This window comes from Balaenoptera physalus (genome assembly GCF_965194825.1).
Source record: "Balaenoptera physalus genome assembly, chromosome: 4".
Classification (NCBI taxonomy): domain Eukaryota; kingdom Metazoa; phylum Chordata; class Mammalia; order Artiodactyla; family Balaenopteridae; genus Balaenoptera; species Balaenoptera physalus.
In genome coordinates, this window is record NC_138891.1 from 63,064,553 (window position 1) to 63,087,639 (window position 23,087).

At 42.0% G+C, this 23,087-nt stretch overlaps 3 protein-coding genes across 3 annotated transcripts in view; 1 reads left to right on the forward strand and 2 right to left on the reverse strand.

The window, feature by feature from the left end:
• Positions 1-23,087, reverse strand: part of LOC309659824 (cytochrome P450 2J6-like) — a 167,945-nt gene that overhangs the window by 139,475 nt on the left and 5,383 nt on the right. The gene's annotated exons all lie outside the window — the stretch shown is intronic.
• Positions 1-23,087, reverse strand: part of ABCC5 (ATP binding cassette subfamily C member 5) — a 191,097-nt gene that overhangs the window by 108,349 nt on the left and 59,661 nt on the right. The gene's annotated exons all lie outside the window — the stretch shown is intronic.
• Positions 5,684-23,087, forward strand: part of LOC309659611 (uncharacterized protein) — a gene marked incomplete at its 5' end in the record, with an annotated part of 33,191 nt that continues 15,787 nt past the window's right edge. Inside the window, 7 exon segments of the mRNA XM_082459469.1 lie at positions 5,684-5,692; positions 6,107-6,550; positions 7,405-7,525; positions 7,812-7,955; positions 8,863-8,942; positions 9,735-10,002; positions 10,433-10,680. Coding sequence (XP_082315595.1) covers positions 5,684-5,692; positions 6,107-6,550; positions 7,405-7,525; positions 7,812-7,955; positions 8,863-8,942; positions 9,735-10,002; positions 10,433-10,680 — 1,314 coding nt within the window.

Below are 23,087 nucleotides of genomic sequence, written 5' to 3' on the forward strand. Positions count from 1 at the left end.
TAGCAGGGAAAAAAATAGCATAGTATAGAGACTTTGGGATCTGGCAGCCCTAATTTGATTCCATTACTTGTACAAGTGGCTTAACCTTACAAGTTTAAATGTTTTCAATTGTGAAATGGAGCCAATAACACAGATTAAATTGGTTTTTTTAAATTAATTAACTTATTTATTTATTTTTGGCTGCATTGGGTCTTCGTTGCTGCACGCAGGCTTTCTCTAGTTGCGGCGAGCGGGGGCTACTCTTTGTTGCGGTGCACAGGCTTCTCATTGCAGTGGCTTCTCTTGTTTTGGAGCGCGGACTCTGGGCGTGTGGGCTTCAGTATTTGTGGCACACGGGCTCAGTAGTTGTGGCTCGCGGGCTCTAGAGCGCAGGCTCAGTAGTTGTGGCGCACAGGCTTAGTTCTCCACAGCATGTGAAATCTTCCCGGACCAGGGCTCGAACCTGTGTCCCCTGCATTGGCAGGCAGGTTCTTAACCACTGCGCCACCAGGGAAGTCCCAGATTAAATTATTTTTAAAACATGGATTTAAAAAACCATTTATAGCCTTATAGAAACTAGAAAGCCCAATGTGATACTCTAGAGAGCATCTTTTCATCATGCAGACTGACACCTAGAGTGCAAAATCGACATCTAGGTGGGAGGCACTAGACATAAAGAATTATAGACTTTCTAACACAATCCTCTCATTTTTTAGATGAGAAAAATGAAGTGGAGAAAAGTGAAGTGATAAGTATGGGGTTGTCACACTTCAAGAGAATTCAAGCCTGTTAAAGTGGCAGCCACAGCTGAGTGGTTGTCTTGGTCTCTTTTCCCAGGTGCCTCTGAGGAGTCCCAGGACCCTCCCTCTTTCTGTTCCAGGCACCATAGCCAACCTGACTCAGCTAGTGACTCACCCTGCAGTTTGGATGTTTTGGCTGCCTCCATGCTCCTGGATCCTTAGCCCTGGCCAATGGCCTCTGTATGTGATTGCCATCCATCAGGGCTGCAAAAGAATGGCCTTCACTTACCCTCCTCCCTCTACCAGCTAATTCTGCCCTTGCCAGGTTACAGCTATATTCCCAAATCTGATCCCTCAGGATCCCAGACGAATGGGGCCACCAGAGGGCCGTGTAGTGTGATCCCCTTTGGAATAAGCTAAGGTGAAAGGTGCTGGTATCTGACTTGCAAAACTACAGCTCCCGTCCCTACTGTTTACCTTTGGAGCCAAACGTTGTCTAGGCCCAGGGATTTCATTTGTGGAAACCTAGGGGTCTAATAATCTAGTCCACAAGACTCCCCAGCTATAGAGTAATGAAAAGAGCAAGGAAAGAACAATGGAACTAGACTGACCTGGGTTTGAATCTAGATTCTACCAATATCCACCTGGATGGGCACTGAGCAAGATTTAGATTTTTTTTACCTCTCTATACCTCAGTTTTCTAATCTGTAAAATTGGGAGTAATAGTGCTGACCTCTCAAAGCAGTTGTGAGGATATGAACACTGTACGTAAAGTACATAACACAGTATAGAGCACATGGCACAAACTCAATAAATGATAGCAAAGCAATCTACAGGTTCAATGCAATCCCCATCAAATTACCAATGACATTTTTCACAGAACTAGAACAAGAATTTTACAACTTGTATGGAAACACAAAAGACCCCAAATAGCCAAAGCAATCTTGAGGGAGAAAAACTGAGCTGGAGGAATCAGGCTCCCTGACTTCAGACTATACTACAAAGCTACAGTAATCAAAATAGTATGGTACTGGCACAAAAACAAATGTAGATCAATGGAACAGGATAGAAAGGCCAGAGATAAACCCATGCACATAAGGTCACCTTATCTTTGACAAAGGAGGCAAGAATATACAATGGAGAAAAGACAGCCTCTTCAATAAGTGGTGCTGGGAAAACTGGACAGCTACATGTAAAACAATGAAGTTAGAACACTCCCTAACACCATACACAAAAATAAACTCAAAATGTATTAAAGACCTAAATGTAAGGCCAGACTCTATAAAACACTTAGAGAAAAACACAGGAAGAACACTCTTTGACATAAATCACAGCAAGATCTTTTTTGACCCACCTCCTAGAGTAATGGAAATAAAAACAAAAATAAACAAATGGGACCTAATGAAACTTCAAAGCTTTTGCAAAGCAAAGGAAACTACAAACAAGACGAAAAGACAACCCTCAGAATGGGAGAAAATATTTGCAAACGAATCAACTGACAAAGGATTAATCTCCAAAATATATAAACAGCTCATGCAGCTCAATATTAAAAAAACAACCCAATCCAAAAATGGGCAGAAGACCTAAACAGACATTTCTCCAAAGAAGACATACATATGGCCAAGAGGCACATGAAAAGCTGCTCAACATCACTAATTATTAGAGAAATGCAAATCAAAACTACAATGAGGTATCACCTTACACCAGTTGGAATGGGTATCATCAGAAAATCTATAAACAACAAATGCTGGAGAGGGTGTGGAGAAAAGGGAACCCTCTTGCACTGTTGGTGGGAATGTAAATTGATACAGCCACTATGGAGAACAGTACGGTGGTTCCTTAAAAAACTAAAAATAGAACTACCATATGACCCAGCAATCCTACTACTGGGTATATACTCTGAGAAAACCATAATTCAAAAAGAGACATGTACCCCAATGTTCATTGCAGCAGTATTTACAATAGCCAGGACATGGAAACAACCTAAGTGTTCATCGAAAGATGAACGGATAAAGAAGATGTGGCACATATATACAATGGAATATTACTCAGACATTAAAAGAAACGAAATTGAGTTATTTGTAGTGAGGTGAATGGACCTAGAGTCTGTCATACAGAGTGAAGTAAGTCAGAAAGAGAAAAACAAATACCGTATGCTAACACATATATATGGGATCTAAAAAAAGGTTCGATGAACCTAGGGGCAGGACAGGAATAAGACGCACATGTAGAGAATGGACTTGAGGACACAGGGAGGGGGAAGGGTAAGCTGGGACGAAGTGAGAGATTAGCACTGACATATATACACTACCAGATGTAAAATAGACAGCTAGTGGGAAGCAGCTGTATAGCACAGGGAGATCAGCTTGGTGCTTTTTGATCACCTAGAGGGGTGGGATAGGGTGGGTGGGAGGGAGGTGCAAGAGGGAGGGGATATGGGGATATATGTATACATATAGCTGATTCACTTAGTTATACAGCAGAAACTAATACAACATTGTAAAGCAGTTATACTCCAATAAAGATGTTTTTTAAAAAAAGATGATCAATAGATTGTGGGTGTTTGATTCTTGCGGTTAATGACAAAATTTATTTTGCCTTAAATTTATTATGTTTTAAATTATGATCAGAAAATACAAGGTCCAATTGCCATCTCTCTATTTACTTGGCTCCATTTCTTTTTTCTACATACTCCTATCCAATATCTGCATTGTAGGATTGTTGGGGAACTACATAAAATGAGGTATACAACGCCTGGCATACAGTAAAGTACTCAATATGTTAGTTACTACCTGCAGCAGCAGCAGCAGGAAAAATAGCTCCTAAGATTTCCAGATCCCAGAGTTGAAACTCTGACTCCCCTGGTCGGAAGCAAACCTGTGCCTTACTGCTTTATTTCTCCTGCCTCTATCACCTCCACTTCCTGGCAGCTATATCTACTTCTAAGTCCAATTGGGACTTAGGTTCCGTTTTTCAGCCAACTTTGATAAAAACAAGATATATGTCAACTATCTTCAGCCACTTTCACCAGGGCTTGAAGTTAACCCTCTTTTCCTAGATCCAAGGTCTGGGAGCCTAGCCTACCTGTGGAACTCAAGCGTCCCTTGAAAGCCCTTCACTCTTGGCCAGTCCCAGAGTCCGGTGCCCCATGGGTGTGTCCATGTGGACACAGTAGTACTTTGGTCCTACATGACATGATGGCCCAATCCTTTGGCCAAGTTTCCAAAGAAGGGAAGAAATGACTTACAGAGCTGGTGGGGCTGAAGGACTGCAGATATTTCAAACTTTAAACAAAAGATATTTCAGCCTTCTGTCCTGTAATTTCCCACTTTGGGCCCCTAAGTCATTCCTGCCTGCCTTAGCAGTTTCTATTTTGGGCTGTCATGATCTTCCATTCTAAACAAAGTTTCTTTTGTACTCTAGGTCTTACTCTTCACCCTTTCTGCAAGGAGAAATTTCCAACTTTCTGGAAATGTAGCTAAGATACTTAATATAACAACGCCCCAATTCACTCATTTGGTCCGATTGTGTTTTTCTACAGAGATGTGACATACGACATAACATTGCCACAGGCCATTAATATTTATGCTAGCTGAGATGACTAGTTTATAATAATGTATAACACTATTGACAACATAAAGATGTTAAAAACAGATCTGCTACCTGTTTTGTGACGTCTAATTATCATGTAATCAATGCATAGAGTAAAAAATTGTATGGAGAACATTAGTCTGGGGGAGAATGAATTAGGGAGGCAGAAAGACTGGAGAGAGGAAATCTAGCTGGGGAATGTTGGAAAAATATAAACAGTAGATAATGAAGCTATGAATCAAGATTTATAATTTGGCATTTGCAATTATTCTGAATGAATACATAACCAAATCACTACATATTGTTACCTTTCCAAATCTGCAGATTCCTTGGCCTTAGAAAAATAATAATTCATATTTCCCCAGCACACGCTCTCTCATTAAAGTGAGCTATTTTGTTATTGATCTCAGCACAGAGCTTCCAAACAGGATGCTTCTCCCTTAATCTTGGCCCAACTTTCTCCCTTCCTGGAGCCCGGAAAGCATACCTGGACAGGGCTAAAGCAGGACACTCTGCTGTGACCTCTCTGGCCACAGCCTCTCACCAGGGTGTGGTCACCTGTCATGAGCAGTATTCAAAACCAGGAACCAAGGTGTGGTCCGAGCTCCTTTAAGCCCCAGGGTTTAGGGGCTCCTGGTGAGTCCCCAGAGAAGAGTCCAGAAGAGGAGGATGGAAGGGGGGTGGCCTGCTAGGAGGGGAATCCTCTTGTGCTTCACTAACAGCCTCCTGCTTCAAGGTAAGATGGGGCAAGAACAGGGAAGACCAGAGTGTGGTTCTGAAGGATATCTAGGAACTTCCTTCTGGCACTTGAAGGACATTAGAATTAACATGTTAAATAGTTCTTCCATAATGTCAGTGTTTTGATTTCCTTTTGGTGACAAATAGAAAGACATTCCACTGCTCAGGACACACAGCTCTCCTCTCTCCCTGACTGCATAGGGATCTACCAAACTGTCCCATTTCACCACCTCTCCAATTCTACATTTTCATTGTCCTCCAGTGCCTCTTCCACCACACCCTCATCCTACCCTCCTTGTCTCTATTTCCTTTGATATGGCGTCTATGAAAAGAGTAGCCCTGAAGGAGTAAGTAAAATACCAAGAGAGGGTGGGAATAAATCTGAGGTAGAAGAAAGTGGATACTTTGCCTCCATGAGGGAATATTTGTTCCCAGTCTGGGTACATACCTTAAATGTTATGGAAAGAGATGGAGATAGACAGGAGCAGGCAGAGAAAAAGATAACACAAAAATGGGAATGGGGCAAAGATTCTGCTCAGGTACTGAGATGGCTCCCTGGCCATGGCCAGGAGAGAACACCCACATAGGGCTCACTACATGACTGGCATATGGTTTATGCTCAGTGATATCGCCTCATGATCCCAGTGCTGGAAATAAATCCTAAGATATCTGAGGTCACTAAATCTGAGAAGGGCAAAATAAGCATAAAGCACCAAGGTAAGCTTTCAGAATACCTACTATATGTCTCCCATATCTACCTAGTAAGTGCAGTTGTTTATCTCTCTTATCTTCTTGATAAATCAGCTCTTGTCTTAGATAAACAGAAGTCCCTGAAAATGAAGATGAGAAATCATTAGAGCAGATTTCTAAGTGATCTTGACTACAAGTTCTAGGGCAGTGCTGAGTGGTACTACTAGGTGGACCCAAGAGTATTATGATGGGTACACCATAGGCTTTATTGAAGCGGCTGCCAATACATTAAGGATGAGTTTGTAAATAGATTTGGGCAGGTTTTGCATGAAGATGAACAACGAGAATGAGAATACGTACTGACTCAGCTCTCCACATCAATTTCCACCATTTGCCTATCAGACCAGCCCATCCGCTCCAGCCCTGGCAGGAAGGGCTATGGCCTTGGGAAGTCTTGGCCCAGGAAGGAGGGCTCACCTGCTTCTCCCAGTGTGTCCCGTGTTTTCTCTCTCTGCAGAGAGGCTCCAGCCTGGCAACAGAGGCCTTCTCTCACAGGGTCTCTGCTCTCTACAGGAAGAGGTGACACTTTCACCATCAATTGCTCAGGACTCAGCCAGCATGGGGTGGATCCTGCTGCCTTTCAAGCAGTGTTTGACAGAAAGGCCTTCCGTCCAGTCACCAATTTCAGCATCCCCACTCATGTCAACATCTCCTTCATCCTGTCTGCCATCCTTGAAGTGGTGAGACCTGGTCCCCACTTTCCATCGCTTCTAGTGGGGAATAAGGATCCCCTGCCCTGTCAATCCAACATTGTACTGGTCTAGTGGTGAACAATAGGGACTCTGAATGGATTTTGTACCAATTAGAGGGTTTTCCTATGGGATGGGGAGACACAGAGAAGAATGCTGCAGTGACATTTTTTCAGGAAGGATTTATCCTTGAGTCCTGACCTTTCTGGAAGGCTCCAGAAAGAAGTGGTCTATATGGCAATTAAAACCTGAATTGTTCCTAGATACAAGGGGAGACGATAAGGAAAAGACACTTCAGCATCTAGAACTGTGCTTGGTCCAATAAATTAGAAAATATTTATAAGAATAAGTGGTGGGCGTGGGCCAAATCTTTTTGCACTAATAATCCTGGATGGGAATTTCTTTACCAAGATGCATAGCTCCAGCTTCTGACATCATTCCTGTGGATTACTATGGTAAGGCAGATCAACTCTCCCCTTCCCACTTCCAATTATAAGTTTAAATTTGAGGAGTGACTTAAGGTTTTCCAGACCTCTACCCAATGTATAAATCTTCCTGGGACCAAATAACTCCATCTAGAACTGGACTGGTCCTGGGGACACAAATCTCCCTGGGCAGCTTAGGAAGATAGAAGTGGTGACCCAAGAAAATGGCCAAGTGGTTGTAGACCAATGTAGTGGTATGTCTCTGGGTCCAAATGGTTTTAGGCTATATTTAAGGTCTGCCCTAAAAACAGGTCATTAAGAGGTACTTTGCCAATAACACTTGGCTAATAAAGTAAGGGAGATAGGCTGCGGTCATTAGGGACCCCAGTGGGAGTAAGAGGATCAGAGTTAAAGAAGAAAGGAAAGGGCAGGAGGGGCTGACTGGACAAGCTCCACCATCACTCACCTCTGCTTCCACCGCCCTGGCTGCAGATGTGGGACAATCTTTTCATCAGCTGGAACCCAGAAGAGTACGTCAGCAACAATAAGCTCACTGCATCAGCTGAGAACCTGTGGCTCCCAGACATCATCATCATGAATTGTGCATATCTGGGTGGGGGCAAGCCAGCATGAAGTCCATCCACAAAGAACAGCTGAGGGTCAGTGCAGGGCACGGGGACACCAACAGATTCAGACTGGGGCACAGCCTCACTTAGGTGACTCCCACAAAACACTATGAGCAGAAGAGACGAGAGAGTGACCTTAGAGAAAGAGCCCAAAAGGAGCACAGTAGGGGAAGACCTGGGACGGAAGGGAGTCAAAAGCTGATGAAGGCACCCACAGCACCCACCTCTCCCTGACTCTCACAAGCAGCGTGGATGTGGATCAGGGACCTCCAGGTCTCACCGCCTGTGTCAGCAGCAAAGGTCGAATACAGTATGATAGGCCAATGAAGGTGACCAGCACCTGTAATCTGGACATCTTCTACTTTCTTTTTGACCAACTGAACTGCATGTTCACCTTCAGTTCCCTCCTCTACACAGGTGAGCGAGACACATTTTGGTAACCATTTAAGGTTCAAGGGGAAGATATTTAAATGATGTAGGTATTACTTAGGAAGGTTTTAGATTAGTGTTTCTCGACTCTGGCTACCCACTGAAGCTTTTTAAAAATACCCATAACTATGCATTCCCTCAGAAATTCCAACTTAATTGTTCCAGGTGGGGCTCAGTTACTGTGATTTTTTTATATCTCCCCAGGTGATGCTAATGTGCAGAGAGGGTTAAGAACTACTGCTTTAATTCCTCAATAAAGTAAATAAATAAAATAAATAAATACCACTACTTTAGATCTTAGATGGCCCTTGCACCAGAGAGGTCCAACTGACCCTGAGCTGCTGCACATCTATAAATTTTAGCTCAAACCTTTTAACATTAATAGCTAACACTTAAACTGGTAATTAACGTAACTGAATGCCACCAGGTATCCTGTGGCAGAACTGGATAAATTAATCATTATAATAGGCATGCGTGTAATTATAAAAATATTGAGCTGCTCAAGACTGAGTCCACTAAAACAACATCATAGAACTGGGGAATTGAGAAGAAAAACAGGAAAGTTCTTGACTCATGTTTGAGTCATATCTAATCTTCCCGTAACTTTGACTTCAACAACAACAAAGAAACTTCCAATGCTGCAGCCCACACATATATGAATTGCTGGTCCTGTGACCCATCTGAGACAACCTGGATGCCCTGCTTTAAAGGACAGAGAAGAGAATTTGTTGAAGAAGCTCAGTGAAGGAGGAATTGAATCTTGTGTACAGGAGACTTGAGGACACTTCTGGACTGAGCGGCCCCGGCCTCCCTTGCACTGGACAGCATGCTCCTGGGCATGGATAAGGAATTGTGGGTGATAACAGACACGTCTCGTAATGTCATTCTGAGCCAGGGGGAGTGGCAGCTCCTGAACATCGACAAGGCCACCCCACGTTGGTGGACAGCAACCTATATGACCAGATCATGTTCTCTGTAAGTCCAGGGGCCCCTGTTTGACTTCCGAGCCCATTTGCTCTGTGATTTTCCTCTTGATCTAAGGCCCTTTGAGATGTAAAAATAGTTCCAGGGGGCTAAACACATGCTCCTCACTCTACCCTCTACCCTAACTGCCCTCAAGAAGGATCCCCAAGGCCTCTGCCCTGCAGAGAGGAAGAGCAGCTGGGCTGTTGTAAGAATGGGCAGTCCTGTCCGATGATCCAAAGTGCCCCACTTGCCCCTAAAAGTCTACAATTGTTATATTCCCAGCAGGTGGAACATAAGGGAAAATTAGACAACAAAATTGGGGGCACTTTGGAAGAGGTCACAATTAAATGCATCTGTTACCCAAAGAGGTCATCCCATGGCCAGCCTAACTGGACATCAGCAAGGATTGGATAATCAAATATAGAATTGAGGGACTTCCTTGGTGGCCCAGGGGTTAAGAATCTGCCTGCCAATGCAGGGGGCATGGGTTCGAGCCCTAGTCCGGGAAGATCCCACATGCCGCGGAGCAACTAAGCCCGTGTGCCACAACTACTGAGCCTGTGCTCTAGAGCCCGTGAGCCACAACTACTGAGCCTGCGTGCCACAACTACTGAAGCCTAGAGCCCGTGCTCCGCAACAAGAGAAGCCACTGCAATGAGAAGCCCGTGCACCACAAAGAAGACCCAACACAGCCAAAAATAAATAAATAAATTAAAAAAATATATATATATATATATAGAGAGAGAGTTGAGCCCTCTGGCATCGGTTATTTGCCACGTTCTCCACACTCCTCCCCACCAGGTGACCATCAGGCGCAGGCCCAGCCTCTACGTCATAAACCTCCTGGTGCCTAGTAGCTTTCTGATAGCCATCGACGCCCTCAGCTTCTACCTGCCGGCAGAAAGTGAGAGCTATGCCCCATTCAAGATGACACTCCTGCTGGGCTACAACATCTTCCTGCTCATGACGTTGAATGACTTAGTCCCTGCCAGTGGCACCCCCCCTCATCAGTATGGCCCCTCCCACTTTCCGGGGAAGCAAAGGCAGCAGGGGACATGGTGGGAGGCAGGTAGCAGGAGAACCGCTGCCTCTCCACTTAAGGAGGGAATAGATTCTGAGGAAAGACTGGATTTGAGGAAAAAAAATTGTAGAGAGGAATCTGCCCAGATTTATTTATAGTTTGCTTTGCCTTCAGGTGTCTACTTTGCCCTGTGTCTGTCACTGATGGTGCTCCACCTGCTGGTGACCATCTTCATCACCTACCTGCTGCACCTGGCCACCACCCAGCCTCCACCCAGGCCTCGCTGGCTCCGTTCCCTGCTTCTACACTGCACCAGCCCAAGGAAACGCTGCCCCGCTGCGCCCCAGAAGGGAAACACGGGCCTGGGCCTCAGCCCTGCCCACCTGCCTGGGGAGGGAAATCAGCACTGCCCACGCGTCCTCTCCCATCACCTCCCCTTCTCTGCTCCCGCCTCCTTCCTGCCCCCACAACCCCCCAGCTGACCTTGGCAGCCCACAGCCGAGTCTCTGTCTCTCCGCGGGTGTGAAGGAGCCCGTGGAGTTGGTGGGGAAGGTGCCAGGTCCCAGAGAGGCAGAGCTAAATGGGTGCCCTGGGTCAGCGAGGGCCCAGCAGGAAGACGAGGCTCAGAAGCAGCACTCGGTCAGCCTGTGGCTGCAGCTCAGCCACATGACGGACACCCTGCTCTTCCGCCTCTGCCTGCTCTTCCCGGCCCCCTCCGTCGTCACGGTCATCATCCTCTGGGACACCTAGGCAGACATCCACACCCACCTCTCCCTGCAAACCACAGCTTGAAGTTTCTCGTGGTCTTACGGCCAGCCAGACACAGGCCCTTTCCTAATCTTAAACACCCCCAGTGACTACCATGTCCCCTCTATATTCCCAAAACTCCAACAGAGCCCTACCAAGCAGGTTTAGAACAGCCCTAGACAATCTCCTGACTTCTCGTATGCACAGTCCTCAATCCTGCACACTTTCAGTGTTCCTTAGTCACACCTAACCTCTGACTCCCTTACCACTGAAGATCGGAGTCAGTGGAGTCTCTCCCTGATTGTCCCAATAAACGACTTTCCAGGGCTTCCCTGGTGGCGCAGTGGTTAAGAATCCGCCTGCCAACGCAGGGGACACGGGTTCAAGCCCTGGTCCGGGAAGATCCCACATGCCGCGGAGCAAATAAGACCATGTGCCACAACTATGAGCCTGCGCTCTAGAGCCCACGAGCCACAACTACTGAGCCTGTGTTCCTCAACTACTGAAGCCTGCACGCCTAGAGCCCATGCTCCACAACAAGAGAAGCCACCACGATGAGAAGCCCGCACACAGCAACAAAGAGTAGCCTCCGCTTGCCCCAACTAGAGAAAGTCCACGCACAGGAACGAAGACCAAACACAGCCAAAAATTAATTAATTATTAATTAATTAAATTTAAAAAAACAAAAACAAAAATGACTTTCCAGGAAGCACTGGCTCCTCAGTACATTTATCATAGCTCCACAAACACTGGGGTAAAGAGTTCTCTTGCAGAAGCTTTGATACTTTACCCTAAACAGGTATAATCTGATTTGATTTTAAGTCTCGCAGACACTTTCAGAGATTCAAAGGAATGAAAAGGTCAATCTCATTTGCAAGAAATTACTATAAAATATTTACAATTGCAAAATGTCCCTTTCATCAACCATTTCCATTTCATTTTCTTTTGTGTCATTGATTTACTCTGACAGGTCCTTCTGATTTCACAAAACCAAATAGAGAGGGCCTTCTGATATACATGCCTGGAGGAGGGCCAGGAAGACTAGTTAAGGGCCTCAATTAAAGGGTTCAGGTTACATAGTTGTACAGCCACACAGTGGAATGCTTTGTAGCCATTTAAAGTGAGAATACAGATCTCTGTTAAAACCATGGAAACAGGTCCATGATATATAAAGTGGAGAAAACAAGTTACAAAACACTATGTATACATAATTCCTCTTTTAAAAAATAGAGTGCTAGATAGAAATGCAGAGGAAAAGGTATGGATGGCTAGACACCAGAAAAAAAACAAGAGCAAATTTTGTCCTGCATAATGGGATTATGAGTGATTGCTATCTTCTTTTATATCCTTGTCTGTGTTTTCAATGAGCATGTATTATTTTTACAAAAAAAAAAAAAAAACCAACAACAACCTATTTTTTAAAAAAGAGTTCCGTATTAACAGTACTTCACACCACCACCAGCAGATATCATCCTGCGGAGGACTGTTAACAGCTAGCTGGGAGCAAGGACCTGAGGAGAGAGAGAAATTGAAAGGGGAAGTGAAAGAATATGAAGGATGAATATCTGGATTATGTTTTAATTATATTCAATTAGATGAATAGATTTCAGGGATTTATTTATATTTCTGCCTCCACTCGGAGAGTGTGCCTTCCTAAAGGTCAGGCACAATGTCTCATCCATTTTTACAGCTCAGTATATGGTACCATGATCATGATGCCTGACACATCATAGGTGCTTAATAGACTTGTTGAACTATTAAATGCATGAATGAACGCCAGCCAACCAAGAATCAGTGTCTGTTAGCTCTAGATGTAATCCCTTTATCCCATCTTGGCATATTTTATTTTATTTTTCCATAACTTATGTAGAAAATTAGCAGCCCATTTTTACATGTCAACTATCTTTGCGTTCTTAGAGACGTTCCTTATACAATGGCAAAGGCATTTCTGCTTGCAGATTCTCTTATGTTTCCCTCTTTCCATTAGTTGGAACACGTTTCTCACTCAGAAACTCGTTCTTGACTTTTGCCAATAACTTAAAATGAAGAGCATTTATGACATCATTAAGGAATTTCAAATTCCTTAAGATCACCTTTGTATCATTTCTTTTTCCTTTCCCATCCCCATATTTGTACTTCTCTAGACATCATCTTGTAATTTTTTTTCCACCTCATACATATGTGACTTTAGGTTTTCTGTGCCAGGATCATTACAATTGACAATATCCTTTGCAAAACAACATCTTGTTCATATGTTAAGGTTGAGGTGAGCCTTGCAATTTAAAACATGACCTGACAATGAAGCAAAATATTTTAAGCTAGTTCTAGCCTAGATATGTCAGCAGGAATGTTAGGGGTATTTCACAATTTCAGAGGTGGTGCATCTGATTCCCAGTGGCCCTCTCCCATTCCCTCTCTCTCTCTCTCTCTCTCTCTCTCTATATATATATATATATATATATATATATATCTCCCTTATGATAACTTTATTTCCCTTTCCTCCATTTTCTATTGTAAAGCTCTGTTAAGAGTACACCCTGGAAATTTATGAACTCTTTGGTCCTGGATATACTACTCTCTTCAAAAGCTTGATTATGTTTCTAACTTCTTAGGTGGCGATTTCTAAGCTCCCACTCTCTCCTTTTGTTTATTTATTTATTTTTATTTATTTATTTATTTGTTTTTTTGGCTGCGCTGTGCGGCACGTGGGATCTTAGTTCCCTGACCAGGAAAGAATTGAACCTGTGCCCCCTACAGTGGAAGTACGGAGTCTTAACCACTGGACCACAAGGGAAATCCCTCTCTCCTTTCATTAGCAGCATCCAGGAGTATCCTCACAACCTTCTCACCTCTCAGTGTTTCTTTTCTCAGTCTTTAAACAATTCTGAGAAAAATTTCTCCCTACTTATTCTTTTGGCACCCCATATATATGCCCATTCTTATTGTACATTTTGTCTCAACACTGCCTTTGATTCCTTCCACCTTCTGGAAATCCAGAATATCTACAGGCAGTACCATGTTTCATACTTATCCCCTCTCTTCTTTCATCTCTCTGCTTCTCTCTCTGAAAACCAAGCTTGTCTGTTTGCTCTTTCAACATCATTTTCTCTCACCTTTCTCTGTTACTACTCTTGTATTTTCTCTTATATCGATACCTTCCTTATACCAACGTCTTTCACTATTATTTCTCCTTTATCTTTACTAGTTCTTCTGAAAACCTCCCATCCGTATCTGATATTGAGGACAATTAATTTATATCATCATCCTTAATAATTCAGAGGTGATACCCCTGATATTGATTATTCCACATATATAGCATAGTAGTAGGAATCTATACTAAATAAGTAGCACTTTATAATTACACCATGAGGATTTTCTATGACGTGTGGCTACCTGTCTCAAGGAACCACCAAAAAGCTTTGGAGCTTCTTACCCAGCAAGCACAAGGATTTATAAAGACACAATTTAGCAGACAGAGGATAAAATGCAATTAGGAAATAAGTCATTATTCAAGATTCTTCCCTTCAAGGTAAATTCAATAATTCTGCCAAGTTACCCAAAGCCAACATTTCCAATGCCCAGGTCCCTCTTACTCTCTTACTGCCTGCTCCAGACTGTTCTAACATGATCTTCATTAGACACCAAAGGAGCAGCAGTTCTGTCTGCTTGCCCAGTTCCTACCTCTGACAAAAGTTAAGACCACAACTCTTGCCTATTTTCTCATACTTTCTGAGGAAAGATCTGCTTAGATTCCTAGTCTCAGGGATCTTGAGCTCACAAACTACTTTCTTTTCACTCTTCTCTGCCTTACACGTGGATTCCATCTTTCATGTATTATTTAAGCCAGTCTGAGACATTTAGTCACCCAAAGTAGTTTCTTATTTCAGTATTCAATAATTCTTAAGCAATATCTTGAATCATTAACTCAGCCTTTCAACATATTAAGTGCAACACACAGCTGGCATGCCGAAACCTTACATAATAAAGAAGGTTTTTCTTCCTTCACATAACTTTTTTTTTAAATTTTATTTATTTATTTATTCATTTATTTATTTATTGGCTGTGTTGGGTCTTTGTTTCTGTGGGAGGGCTTCCTCTAGCAGCGGCAAGCGGGGGCCACTCCTCATCGCGGTGCGCGGGCCTCTCACCATCGCGGCCTCTCCTGTTGCGGAGCACAGGTTCCAGACGCGCAGGCTCAGTAGTTGTGGCTCACGGGCCTAGTTGCTCTGCGGCATGTGGGATCTTCCCAGACCAGGGCTCGAACCCGTGTCCCCTGCATTGGCAGGCAGACTCTCAACCACTGCGCCACCAGGGAAGCCCCCACATAACTTTTTAAATTAAACTTTGTATTGCAATACAACATACATACAGAAAAGTGTATGAATCTATGTGTACCACCCAATGAATTTTTAAAATTGATCACACCTGTATAACCACCACCCAGGTGAAGAAATAGAACAACTTTAGGAAAAAACACTCCTTGGGGCCCCTCCCAATCATTACTCCCATTTATTCTCTCTGAAGATAATCACTAACCCGACTTCTAGACTCGTTAAGCGTGTTTTAGGATTTTAGATAAATGGAATTACAGTATGTATTCTTTTATGTCTGGCTTTTTTCCTCAATATTATGTTTGTGAGATTTAGCCATGTTGTGTGAATAGTGATAGTTTGTTCATATTCATTGTTGTATAGGTTTTCATTTAACTATTTTTAGGTTAGTAATTGTAGTCTTATTTAGGAGTTAACAGACCCAAACTTACATTAGTTAAAATCACTGCTCACTTGTTGATATTAAAAGAACGTCGGGGGACCTCCCTGGCAGTCCAGTGGTTAAGACTCCGTGCTTCCAATGCAGGGGTGTGGGTTCGATCCCTGGTCAGGGAACTAAGATCTCACATGCTGCAGGGTACGGCCAAAAAAAAAAGTTAAAAAAATAATAAAATAAAAATAAAAGAACATCAGCAGATTGCCTTCAATCATGCATTAAACTAGATAATTTAACAGTACTTGCTTATCTCCCTTCATATCCTCAGTTAAAGGGTATAATATCTTAAATCCTTTTTGTAACAAGGAAGGGGATGAATACAAGTTGGGATGCTAGATGCATGGTCCAAAGCCTTCACTCTTCAGAAGAGGGTTCACTCAAGAGTTGAGGGTTCCCTCTTGACTATATGATATTGTGCTGGGAGGAGGAACGGGTTTACAGTGAGAGTATGTCTCCATCTTTCCTACCCATTTCCATGTGGGTATTTTCTCATTTGCCTGATATGTAAGAGTCACTCAGCTAGCATAAATATAAAGTTATAACTATAAAACTTCTGGAAGAAACTAGAGCAAAACATACTGCAACATTATGATAAGCAAAGATTTTGTACACTGAACAAGGGACTATAAAAATAACCAGATGTATTAGAAGAAGCAAATATAATTTCTAAAAACAAAAAATATAATTATTGAAAAAAAACCTCAGTGGATAAGTTAAAGCAAATTAGAGACAGATAAAAAGGAATTGGTGACTTAGAAGACAAGGCTGAAAATATTTCTCTGCCAGAAAGTGGCAGAGAGAGACAAAGGAATGGAGAAGGAAAAATGAAATGAGGAAAGAAAATCCTAAATGAAACCAAAAGTCAAAAAGGAGGAAAAAAGAAACAAAGTGTGAAATAAGATGGCAGAAATAAATCCAAATATTTTAGTAATAAAAATGAATCTAAATGTACTAAACTCAACAATTTAGTTAGTATTTGTTTAGTTGGATTTTTAAAAGACACACCTAAAACCTAAGGACACAGAAAAGCTAAAGGTAAAAGATAGGAAAAGTTATGTAAGGCAAATACTAATTAAAAGCAAGCTGGGAGGCGGAGTCAAGATGGCGGTGTGGGAAGACGTGGACTTATTGTCTCCCCACAACTAAGACGCCTGCCGGCCACTGGTGGGGGACTCTGTCACCCAAGGAGACGGGAGGAGCCCCAAAGTGAACTGGTAGGAAGTAGACGGACTGAGGGGGGTCGGAGAAGTGGAGGCCAGACAGGATCAGCGCCCCTGAGGCCGGGGAGATCAGGAGAGGCAGGTGGGAGGAACTCTCCGGGAGAAGCGGGAGAGGAGCGGAGGGCGATCATCTGGCCCACTGGGGCTGGGGAGCCTGCTGAGCTCCCAAGCTGGTACCCCCGCCTCCAAAGCCCCCTCCAGGCCACATGGGTCCCTGGGGGCATAGGAGGGAGGCCTGGGGAGATCAGGAGAGGTAGGTGGGAGGAGCCATCTGGGAGGAGCGGGAGAGGAGCAGAGGGTGATTGCCCTGCCCACTCATGCCCAGGAAGCCTGCTGGGCTCCCAGGTGAGGTCCCCTGCCCTCTGAGACCAGGGGTGGGGGGCACACCTGGGCCCCTTCTGTTCCTTGAGCCTAAGCCTCACCCCCCCCATAGCCCCCAGGGCCTTTTCCAGCCCTGTGGGTCCTAAGCACAGGCCCCACCCACCGCCCAAATCTCACCCTTGCTTAGGCCCTGCCCTCCACAGCCAAGGCCTTCCCCCACCTTTTTTTTTTCTTTACCCTCTTCTTTTTTACTATTGTGGTACTGATGTACCTTCTGGTTGTTGATTCATCTATATTTTTATTTTTATATTCTTTCTAACATATATGTTAGTTTCCTAGTCTAATTTTATTTTTTACTTTGTTATTGTTTTGTTTTGTTTTGTTTTGCCACCACATGTGGCTTGCGGGATCTTGGCTCATGAGCCAGGGGTCGGGCCGAAGCTCCTGCAGTGGGAGCTCTGAGTCCGAACCACTGGACTAACAGAGAACCTCAGACCCCAGGAATATTCATCAGAGTGAGGTCTCACAGAGTTCGTCATATCAGCACCAAGATCCAGCTCTCCCCCTACAAACTCCAGTGTTGGAAGCCTCAGGCCAAACAACAAGTAAGACAGGAACACAATACCACTCATAAAAAAAAAAAAAATGAGACGGCAAAAAAATATGTCACAGATGAAGGAGCAAGGTAGAAACCTACAAGACCAAATAAATGAAGAGGAAATAGGCAATCTACCTGAAAAAGAATTCAGAGTAATGATAGGAAAAATGATCCAGAATCTCAGAAATAGAATGGAGGCAGACTGAGAAAATACAAGAAATGTTCAACAGAGATCTAGAATAGCTAAAGAACAAACATACAGAGATGAACAACACAATATTGAAATGAAAAATACACTAGAAGGGATCAATAACAGAATAACTGAGGCAGAAGAATGAATAAGTGAGCTGGAAGACAAAATGGTGGAAATACCTGCCGAGGAGCAGAATAAAGAAAAAAGAATGAAAAGAATTGAAGACAATATCAGAGACCTCTGGGACAACACTAAATGCACCAACATTCAAATTATAGGGGTCCCAGAAGAAGAAGAGAAAAAGAAAGGGTTTGAGAAAATATTTGAAGAGATTATAGTTGAAAACTTCCATAACATGGGAAAGGAAAGAGTCAATAGTCAATCTACCCAGCAAGGATCTCATTCAGATGCAATGGAGAAGTCAAAAGCTTTTCAGACAAGCAAAAGCTAAGAGAAATCAGCACCACCAAACCAGCATTACAACAAATGCTAAAGAAACTTCTCTAGGCGGGAAACACAAGAGAAGAAAAAGACCCACAAAAACAAACTCAAAACAATTAAGAAAATGGTAATAGGAACATACATATCAATAATAACCTTGAATGTAAATGGATTAAATGCCTCAACCAAAAGACACAGACTGGCTGAATGGATACAAAAACAAGACCCATATATATGCTATCTACAAGAGACACACTTCAGGCCTAGGGACACATACAGACGGAAAGTGAAGGGATGGAAAAAGGTATTCCATGCAAATGGAAATCAAAAGAAAGCTGGAGTAGCAATACTTGTATCAGATAAAATAGACTTTAAAATAAAGACTGTTACAAGAGATAAGAAGGGACACTACATAATGATCAAAGAATCAATCCAAGAAGAAGATATAACAATTATAAATGTTTATACACCCAACATAGGAGCACCTCAATACATAAGGCAAATGCTAACAAACATGAAAGAAGAAATTGACAGTAACACAATAATAGTAGGGAACTTTAACACCCTACTTACACCAATGGACAGATCATCCAAACAGAAAATAAATAAGGAAACACAAGCTTTAAATGACATAAGAGACCAGATAGATCTAATTGATATTTATAGAACATTCCACCCCAAAGTGGCAGAATACACTTTCTTCTCAAGTGCACATGGAACATTCTCCAGGATAGATCGCATCTTGGGTCACAAATCAAGCCTTGGAAAATTTAAGAAAATTGAAATCATATCCAGCATCTTTTCTGACCACAATGCTATGAGATTGCAAATCAATTACAGGAAAAAAACTGTAAAAAACACAAATACATGGAGGCTAAACAGTGCACTACTAAATAACCAAGAGATCACCAAAGAAATCAAAGAAGAAATAAAAAAATACACAGAAACAAATGACAACGAAAACATGAGAACCCAACCTATGGGACGCAGCAAAAGCAGTTCTAAGAGGGAAGTTTATAGCAATTCAATCTCACCTCAAGAAACAAGAAAAACCTCAAATAAACAATCTAACCCTAAACTTAAAACAGCTAGAGAAAGAAGAACAAAGAAAACCCAAAGACAGTAGAAGGAAAGAAATCATAAAGATCAGAGCAGAAATAAATGAAATAAAAACAAAGAAAAAATAGCAAAGATCAATAAAACTAAAAGCTGGTTCTTTGGGAAGATAAACAAAATTGATAAACCCTTAGCCAGACTCATCAAGAAAAAAAGGGAGAGGACTCAAATCAATAAAATTAGAAATGGAAAAGGAGAAATCACAACTGACACTGCAGAAATACAAAGGATTATAAGAGACTACTACAAATAACTATATGCCAATAAAATGGACAACCATGAAGAAATGGACAAATTCTTGGAAAGGTACAATTTTCCAAGACTGAACCAGGAAGAATTAGAAAATATAAACAGACCTATCACAAGTAATGAAATTGAAACCATAATTAAAAATCTTCCAACAAACAAAAGTCGAGGACCAGATGGCTTCACAGGCGAAATTCTATCAAACATTTAGAGAAGAGCTAACACCTATCCAGCTCAAACTCTTCCAAAAAATTGCAGAGGTAGAAACACTCCCAAATTCATTCTATGAAGCCACCATCACCCTGATACCAAAACCAGAAAAAGATATCACAAAAAAAGGAAATTATAGACCAACATCACTGACGAACATAGATGCAAAAATCCTGAGCAAAATACTAGCAAACAGAATCTAACAGCACATTAAAAGGATCATACACCATGAACAAGTGGGGATTTATCCCAGGGATGCAAGGATTCTTCAATATATGGAAATCAATCAATGTGATACACCACATTAACAAATTAAGAAATAAAAACCATATGATCATCTCAGTAGATGCAGAAAAAGCTTTTGACAAAATTCAACACCAATTTATTATAAAAACTCTCCAGAAAAATGGGCATAGAGGGAACCTACCTCAACATAATAAAGGCCATATATGACAAACCCACAGCAAGCATCATACTCGATGGTGAAAAACTGAAAGCTTTTCCACTAAGATCAGGAACAAGACAAGGATGTCCACTCTCACCACTATTATTCAACATAGTTTTGAAGTCCTAGCCACAGAAATTAGAGAAGAAAAAGAAATAAAAGGAATACAAATTGGAAAAGAAGAAGTAAAACTGTCACTGTTTGCTGGTGACATGATACTATACATAGAAAATCCTAAAGATGCCACCAGAAAACTACTAGAACTAATCAATGAATTTGGTAAGGTTGCAGGGTACAAAATTAATGCACAGAAATCTCTGGCATTTGTATACACCAACAATGAAAAATCAGAAAGAGAAATTAAGGAAACACTCCCATTTATGATTGCAACAAAAAGAATAAAATACCTAGGAATAAACCTGCCTAAGGAGGAGAAAGACTTGTACTCAGAAAACTATAAAACACTGATGAAAGCAATCAAAGATGACATAAACAGATAGAGAAATATACCATGTTCTTGGATTGGAAGAATCAATACTGTGAAAATGACTATACTACCCAAAGCAATCTACAGACTCAATGCAATCCCTATCAAACTACCAATGGCATGCTTCACAGAATTAGAACAAAAAATCTTAAAATTAGTATGGAGACACAAAAGACCCTGAATACCCAAAGCAATCTTGAGAAAGAAAAACGGAATTGGAGGAATCAGACTCCCCGATTTCAAACTATAACACAAAGCTACAGTAATCAAGACAGTATGGTACTGGCACAAAAACAGAAATATAGATCAATGGTACAGGATAGAATGCCCAGAGATAAACCCACACATATATGGGCACCTAATTTATGACAAAAGAGGCAAGAATATACAATGGAGAAAAGACAGCCTCTTCAATAAGTGGTGCTGGGAAAACTGGACAACTACATGTAAAAGAATGAAATTAGAACACTACTTAACACCATACACAAAAATAAACTCCAAATTGATTAAAGACTTAAATGTAAGACCAGACACCATAAAACTCTTAGACGAAAACATAGGAAAAACACTCTTTGACATAAACCACAGCAAGATCTTTTTTGACCCACCTCCTAGAGTAATGGAAATAAAAACAAAAATAAACAAATGGGGCTTAATTAAACTTAAAAGCTTTTGCACAGCAAAGGAAACCATAAACAAGACAAAAAGACAGCTCTCAGAATGGGAGAAAATATTTGCAAATGAAACAACAGACAAAGGATTAATCTCCAAAATATACAAACAGCTCATGGAGCTCAATATCAAAAAAACAAACAATCCAGTTAAAAAAATGGGCGGAAGACCTAAATAGATATTTCACCAAGGAAGACATACAGATGGCCAAGAGGCACATGAAAAGATGCTCAACATCACTAATCATTAGAGAAATGCAAATCAAAACTACAATGAGGTATCACCTCACACTGGTCAGAATGGCCATTATCAAAAGATCTAGAAACCATAAATGCTGGAAAGGGAACCCTCTTGCACTGTTGGTGGGAATGTAAATTGATATAACCACTGTGGAGAATAGTATGGAGGTTCCTTAAAAGACTAAAAATAGAACTACCATATGACCCAGCAATCCCATTACTGGGCATATACCCTGAGAAGACCATAATTCAAAAAGAGACATGTACCACAATGTTCATTGCAGCACTATTTACAATATCCAAGACATGGAACCAACCTAAATGTCCATCGACAGATGAATGGATAAAGAAGATGTGGTGCATATATACTGTGGAATATTACTCAGCCATAAAATGAAATGAAATTGAGCTATTTGTTGTGAGGTGGATGGACCTAGGGTCTGTCATATAGAGTGAAGTCAGTCAGAAAGAGAAAAACAAATACCGTATGCTAATGCATACATATGGAATCTAAAAAAATGGTACTGATGAACCTAGCTGCAGGGCAGGAATAAAGAGGTAGATATAGAGAATGGACTTGAGTATTTGGGGTGGGAGGGGGAAGCTGGGGCGAAGTGAGAGTAGCATCAATGTATATACACTACCGAATGTAAAATAGTTGGCTGGTGGGAAGAAGCAGCATAGCACAGGGAGATCAGGCTCGGTGCTTTGCGATGACCTAGAGGGGTGGGATAGGGAGAATGGGAGGGAGGCTCAAGAGGGAGGGGAGGGCTTCCCTGGTGGCGCAGTGGTTGAGAATCTGCCTGACAATGCAGGGGACACGGGTTCGAGCCCTGGTCTGGGAAGATCCCACATGCCGTGGAGCAACTAAGCCCGTGTGCCACAACTACTGAGCCTGCGCGTCTGGAGCCTGTGCTCTGCAACAAGAGAGGCTGCGATAGTGAGAGGCCCGTGCACCGCGATGAAGAGTGGCCCCCACTTGCCGCAACTAGAGAAAGCCCTCGCACAGAAACGAAGACCCAACACAGCCATAAATTAATTAATTAATTAATTAATTTAAAAAAAAACAAAAAGAGGGAGGGGATATGGGGACATGTGTACGCATATGGCTGATTTGCTTTGTTGTGCAACAGAAACTAACGCAGTATTGTGAAGCAATTATACTCCAATAAAGATCTATTGAAAAAAAAAGCAAGCTGGAATGGTTCTTCAACATCAGACAAAATTGTCATTAAGACAAAAACAATTATTCAGAATAAAGAGAATCTCAACATAACGATAAAATGTTTAATCACTTGGAGAATATAAGCATTATAAAGTTGAATGCATCTAATAAAATAGCCTCAAATATATATAAAGCAAAAATAGAAAGAATTAAAAAGATAAAGTGACAGTTCTGTAATTACAATAGATTTCAACACATCTCAAGGT